At 45.7% G+C, this 6,703-nt stretch overlaps 1 protein-coding gene across 1 annotated transcript in view; it reads left to right on the top strand.

Moving 5' to 3' along the window:
- The first annotated feature begins 1,149 nt into the window (after positions 1 to 1,149).
- The window catches only part of Bdnf (brain derived neurotrophic factor), a 31,079-nt gene continuing 25,525 nt past the window's right edge, over positions 1,150 to 6,703 (top strand). Inside the window, exon 1 of the mRNA XM_076844286.1 lies at positions 1,150 to 1,215. Within this exon, the coding sequence (XP_076700401.1) occupies positions 1,150 to 1,215 (66 nt within the window). The remainder of the gene's footprint in view (positions 1,216 to 6,703) is intronic.

The raw sequence follows: 6,703 nt of genomic DNA, 5'->3' as shown, positions 1-6,703 counted from the left end.
CTCGTTCTTTATTCTAAATTTTAAGATCAGTCCTAATGCATAAAGACTATTTGAACTAATAGAGACGGACATTCAGCTTTAAAGCAGGAACTCAGGTAGACAGTTGACAAAGTTCGTCAAATGGCTAATTGAAAATAGTCCTCTGGCCGCTGGCCATGCATATTGTCTCTAAGGGTCTTGGCTACCGGCAAGGAACTCTAAAGACTGACTGCTCTTCCGTATCCGGCGACGGGTGGGGGTGGGGTGGGGTGAGGTGGGTTAACTGATACTACTTGCCCCCACCCCACCCCGACCCCAAGCAGGTTTTTAATTAATCTTTGCTGCCCAGGTTCATTATTAAAGGGTTGACTTATGTGTGTAAGTTTGCTAGGGATGGAAGTGAAAACATCTGCAAAAGCAGGCAATGCCCTGGAACGGAACTCTTCTAATAAAAGATGTATCATTTTAAATGCGCTGAATTTTGATTCTGGTAATTCGTGCACTAGAGTGTCTATTTCGAGGCAGCGGAGGTATCATATGACAGCGCACGTCAAGGCACCGTGGAGCCCTCTCGTGGACTCCCACCCACTTTCCCATTCACTGCCTAGAGGACTGCCTGCGCTGCCGCTCCCCCCCAGCGAGCTAGCATGAAATGTCCCAGCCTCTGCCGAGATCAAATGGAGCTCCTCGCTCAAGGGGTGCGAGTATTACCTCCGCCATGCAATTTCCACTATCAATAATTTAACTTCTTTGCTGCAGAACAGAAGGAGTACCTACCGGGCACTAAAGACTCCCCCCACCTTCTTTTTAACCGAAAGGAAGGTGAAAAAATAATAAGAGTCTGGGAGTTTTGGGGCCGAAGTCTTCCCCCAGAGAAGCTGCCTTGATGTTTACTTTGACAAGTAGTGACTGAAAAGGTGGGTTTCTTTTCTTTCTCTTTCCGTTTTCCTCTGGTCTGCTAAGAAGCGTGTGGTTTAGTGAGGTCTGTCATTGCCTCGGCTTCCTGGCTGGAGCAAGTAACTTGGTGTAACATTATCTGGGGGCGTTCATTAATAAAAAATGCTGTTATTATCTTGATTGAATTCCTATTAGGCAAACTCAGGAGAGGTCAGTGGGCGACCTCTGTTTAAGCCGGCGTGTTTAAGGTAACGGAGTAAATCAACAGCCCCCATGCTCTGTGCAATTTCATTGTGTGCTCGCGTTTGCAAGCTCCGTTGTGCGGGAAGGTGCGGGAAGGTGTGTCTGTGGTCCGGGAAACGCACGCCCTTGTCCCACGGAACTTGGGTACTGGAATAGGGAAGAAGGGGGAGACCCGTGCGTAGGGAGCCAGACCTTGGCGCATAGGATTCGCACTCACTTCCTCCTGTTCTGGAGCAAGCACATTGCCGGGGTTTTCGCGGAGGGCGCGGGACTTGGGGTTCCCCGGAACCCGAGCTGACCACTCCTCTAAGCCGCGGACTCCTGCCGAGGTCCGGTGGGCGGCGCAGGACTCTCTGGTCTACCAGGCAGACCCCAGGGGAACGGAATACTGGACAGGCGGAGCGAGGCACATAGGGGTTCCCCGGGGCCCCCAGATGCTGAGTCCCAGCAAGGAAAAGGCGCGGCGTTCCCTTTAAGCTGCCGCCCCGAACGGGTATCGGTAGCGCAGGCGAGCCGGGGGCGGGGGTGGGAGGGGGCGGGGGGCGGCGCCGTCTGACCAATCGAAGCTCAACCGAAGAGCTAAATAATGTCTGACCCGAGGGCTAGGCGCAGGCTGGAGCTCCAGGTCCCGGTCGCTGCTGCCGCCGCGCCGGGGCGTACCAGTGCGCTGGCTGTCCCGCGCATCCCGTAGCGCCCCCGGCTCCGGGGCCCGGCGAAGAAGCCGGCCCGGCGCGCCCCCCACCTCCTCTGGGTGAAGCTTTGATGAGACACTTGAACTGCAGCTTTCATCGCTGCTGTGGGGCCGGTGGAGAGCAGCATCACGACGGGGACCTGGGCTGGGCGCAGGGGCCAGGAGCGGGACAACGATGTGACTCCGCTGCCGGGGACCCGAGAGCTTTGTGTGGACCCCGAGGTAGGCGAACGCCGGGCGTGGGGCTTGGCTCGGGAGCTGCCGGTCCTCCGGGGAAAGTTGGCAGGGGGACTACGAAGTTGTAGGAAGACAACTCCCCCTTTTCCTCTCCTTCAGGAGAAGAGAGGGTCTGGAGTTAACTCCTGGGGCGCGTTCTTCTATCCCACGACCCAGAGGGGCGGCCAGCACTCCCCAGGAGAGGGACCCTAGGAATACCCTGAAGTGAGGGAGAAAAGGCCAAGAGGAGTCTCCGAGTTGTGCTACGGAAGCTAAGACGGCGCCCCGGGGAACCCCAGCAGTACTCCCCACCGAGGAGGGGCTGTGAGAGGGGTTTAGAGAGGAGGGGAGAGTGTTGATGCTGGGGTATGAACCCTGACTCCCGGTTGGCCTCTTTCCTTGTGGATTTTGGCAGAGGCCGCGGTGGGGGTGGGGGAGTGGGGTCTTTGAGCCCTGCGTTAGCATCTTTTTTCCTGGGACTCAAGCCGAGCTGCCCCCAAGCACCTGCCTCCCAGGAGCTGAGACCAGAGCGGACCTACACAGATCCAAGGCTAATGTGGCTTGGAAAACTTGGGGCCTTCCTGCCTCTTGGACCTGGAAGGGTCTGAGAAACTCCCACAGGGGAGGGGCAGGCCGTACCCACACCTCTCCCCATTCTGCAAGCCTCTCCTGGCGCACCCTCCAGGGAGGTAAAAGTTTTGACTTTTGGTGAGTGGGAGGGTGTATGTAGGGGATGTCCTGACTGAGGATAATTTCTGAGGGTGTGAATCCAGAAAGAGAAATAGGTAAGCTGCGCCTAGAAAGGAATAGCTGAGGGTTGGGGGCTTTGTGCCCGATTATCAAGGAGAAAGGGAAATTGCAAACTAGCCCCCTTGCCCCTAGGGGGAAAAAGCCAGAGGCTGCGGGGGTGAGCTGGAGTCGCAGTGGGAAGATACAGAGTTCCAGCGTTGGGGTTGGAGCAGGGATGAGGAACCCCGGGGGTGGGGGGCGTTAAGGAGAAAGAGGAAGGGGAGGAAGGGACCGCGAGAGCAGCGCTAGGGAAGGTAGAGGGTGCCCTCTGCCGGCCACGCCGCCTAGAGCAGCTGCTGGGGGCGAGAGGCTGGGGGTGGGGAAGTTGGAAGGGATGGTTTTTGCGGAATCCCTTAGGGAGCTTGTGGGAGGGACTTGTTGAATGACGCTTCTGACCAGTTTGGTGGGGCGTGGGATTCGTCGTTGTGGATTGACTTGAAAGTTTGGCTCCAGAGCAAAAAGATTTCCTCGTCCTTAGGGTGCTTTGATAAGCGCTGATGTTGGTGATGTGCTAGGGCTTCCTGGATCTAATTTTAGGGTCGCCTGGGTATCTTGCAATACTGAGTGGGCAACAACCAGTGAACATTTTCTGACAAGAATGCCGGAATGTTCTTGGCCAGAAGCAAAGAAAAGCATATTTCTGAATGTTTATCAATTCTTCTAGTACAGTTATCTTTTAAAGCAAAGCAGTATATAATTAGGAAACTTTTATTTCTTTTTAGCTGCACATAAAAGGTGCCTGCTATTAAATGAGACCCCCACCCCCACCCCGAACTGGGCAAATTCTTGGGAAATATTTCCCTCTTCCTTTATTTTTGTCCAAATTCGATTTTTATAGTTTAGTTATAAGGTCAAAATCCATTTTGGTTTTATAATTCAATGTTATTTTTTATATTTTTATCTATTAATGGGTAATTATGGGTTTCATTTATCTTAACATTTTTTTTTCATCTTAAGATTTTTTAACACGTGAGTCTTCATTGTTTATTTTGTGCAACATTATCATTTCTGCCTTGGAGGTTTCTGAGAATATGACATGAGCTTGAAGCTATGATACATAGTAGATCCCACAGCTGTTGAAATTACAAAGTTTTGACTCTTGAAACAGCACCCCTTGAAAACTATCACTCACTCCTGTTCTCTGACTTTGCAAATGCTCTTTGCTTAAGACTTCTTTTGTAAGTTTACCTCTGAGAGAGACACTTGTTGAAATAACCATAACCTTTACTGGAATTTGAAACATGTTGGTTACCATTACTGAAATTCCAGGACCATAAAGCTGTTGTCTTTTTTTCTTCTACTTTATTTTGCAAAATGTGATGAACGTTGGTAAATATAGACTAGTATTAAGTATTATGACATGAAAAGCATTATGTATATAGAACTATTTTAAGAGATTACAGAGCATTTTCTATTTATAAATGATATAAGCAGAAAGAAATGATTTCCAGATAAACAAGACTTATGTACATGTTTTGAAGCATTAGAACATTGCAGACACACTTAGACATCACATTTTTTTTTTAAAGCAAAATAACAGTAATTTTTCACATACCTTTGGAGCCTTTCACAACCCATTCATAGCTGAGTTAGTAACTAGAAATCTTGTTTATTTTAAGGTGATATTTAAGGCCATTTAAGAGGTTACTACACCAACATTTGTGTATTCAGAAAATAAAGCATTTATGAAATCTGTTTTAGGATGTCTTTCTAGCAAGTAACTTTTTTTTGCAAACAAAATGAACCAAGAAAATGATCATTTGCCTAGAATACAGTACTCACCAATCACCTCAAAACATTCAGTTATACTATGTGAGTTAATTGTTAAACCTCGTAGTGGCCAAAGAAGGGTAGGGTGGAAGATGATGGTGGGCTATTGCTGATTCATTTTAACGGACCAGGAAGGGAAAATTGTGTAAATATAAATGCAAAATTCTAAAATCTTGGCTCATATCCTTGGGTTTCCTGTTTAAAAGGGGCACCATTAGAATGTAAGCTATTCTCTTCTTCCTGGAATCTTTTTAAGAGTCCCTGCTTTTTAATAGTCAAAATGTGGATGATTGATAATCTCATTTCTTTCAAATATAAATAGCTCTGGTTTGTAGCTCAGCACACAGAGCTAGCTGAACACGCCCATCTGATAGTATAGCAAAGAGCTTGTTTACATTTTTTACATTCATTTTTTAAAACCTTCTGTAAATCTCCCTCCCCCTCTCCCAAACACATGTGCACGCATCCCTCAATATCCAGATAGTGAACTGGTGAAATGTAACACAGCCAGCAACCTTGTGGCTCAATCATAGGCATAATTTTCTACATCTCAAGAAAATTGAAGTTATGTACAATGGAAAGGTCATATACAAGTAGTTCATTAACATTTTAAGATTTAGGAAATTAGTCCCAGAGTTGAGAGAAGAACAATTTCAGATTTCCTGAATGAAAACAGAGAGCATGGGGAGCAGATGATAGCTAAACCCTGAGTATCTTTTATGAAAGGAACTCCCATTCAGACATCCATAATCCTGATTTTATTTTACTGGTTAAAGAGTAATTTTCACTCCTGTCTTCCTGCATGGAAGGTTTCAGTTTTGTGTAAGGGGGCTCTTCTAGCCCAATGCAAGTGAATATATCCCTTTAATAGGATAATTGCTCACTTGTCTCAACTTGTTTTCAAATAATTGTTGTGGAGCACTCTGTTTCCACTAATTGCAAAATTGCTGCTTAATTGAAGGACTCTCAGCCATCCAGTGCAGCCATTCAGCCACTGGCAGGCTCTGTGATCTCAAGCTGTGAATTGCATTTTAAAGAGGAATAGAGGAGAGAATTCTGTGGAATTCTAGGTTTAAAAGGCAGGCTGTTTTTCAATGGAGGAAGGAATTATTTGAACACGAATTACATTAAGTTATGTTGTGATAAATTTTCTTTATTAGCATGAATAACATGCACAGATGGGCTTCAAAAATGAGTAAGTAATCTTATTGGTTACACTCTGCCTCCATTTACTGTATTTACTATGGAGTAATGTTAAGCAATAAAGGATGATGGCAAATGAAATCCGTATGTCATTTGCATGTACAATTTAACCATAAGAAACTTTAGAAAGGTTTGGGTACTTTCAAGCTTAGGCATGTATGTCTTGAAAGTCCCCTTAAACTTCCTCTTAAGGCATAGAATCATTTAATCCTGAATAATGTTATGCTTAAAAGCACCACTGGATTTCTACAGAACTTTATACTAAAGACTTAGAAAAGTCTTGGGCCCAATTATTGAATATATGAAATCATTATTGATGTCAGATGCAAAAATAAGGGAGCTCACAAATGCATTGACATTGATAATTCGTTTTGCAAGAGATAGGTTAAATAGGTATGTTTTCTAAGTGGGACAGAAGATATCCCCTTTTCTGTAGAAAAGCATGAGTATCTGGTCAGATAAGAATTATGGAAGCTTTCATTTGCGTGAAATTACTTAAGTTCAAATGCAGACAGTGAGAGAACTATATGAGACAAATTTGACCAAATATACTGGATGCTAAGAAGGGGTTCATTGCTCTGAGGTTTCATTTATAGATGGCTTGAAGTTGGAGGATGGGTTGCATTAGATGAGTTGGGGGCCAGATTATGGGATGGGAGAATGATTGGGGAATCAATGGAAATTTACAAGCTTTAGTGACAGCCATAATAAAGTAAAAGTTTATTTCCACAGAGCCCAGAGAGAATGTTATGATGTAGTTTTCTCCAAAGATTCACTTGAAAGAACTTTTCATTGCTTGTCATGGTAGTAATGTCCTGATTTTGAAAGCTTACAGAACCTAGTAGCTTTTAAATGTGCTTTCATCTTGGTTCCTTTGGTCTGACTGAAGCTTTATGACGACCTTCTGTGTTTTTG

The sequence above is a fragment of the Callospermophilus lateralis genome, chromosome 2, assembly GCF_048772815.1.
Source record: "Callospermophilus lateralis isolate mCalLat2 chromosome 2, mCalLat2.hap1, whole genome shotgun sequence".
NCBI classification, from domain to species: domain Eukaryota; kingdom Metazoa; phylum Chordata; class Mammalia; order Rodentia; family Sciuridae; genus Callospermophilus; species Callospermophilus lateralis.
This window is presented reverse-complemented; position numbering and strand designations above follow the sequence as displayed.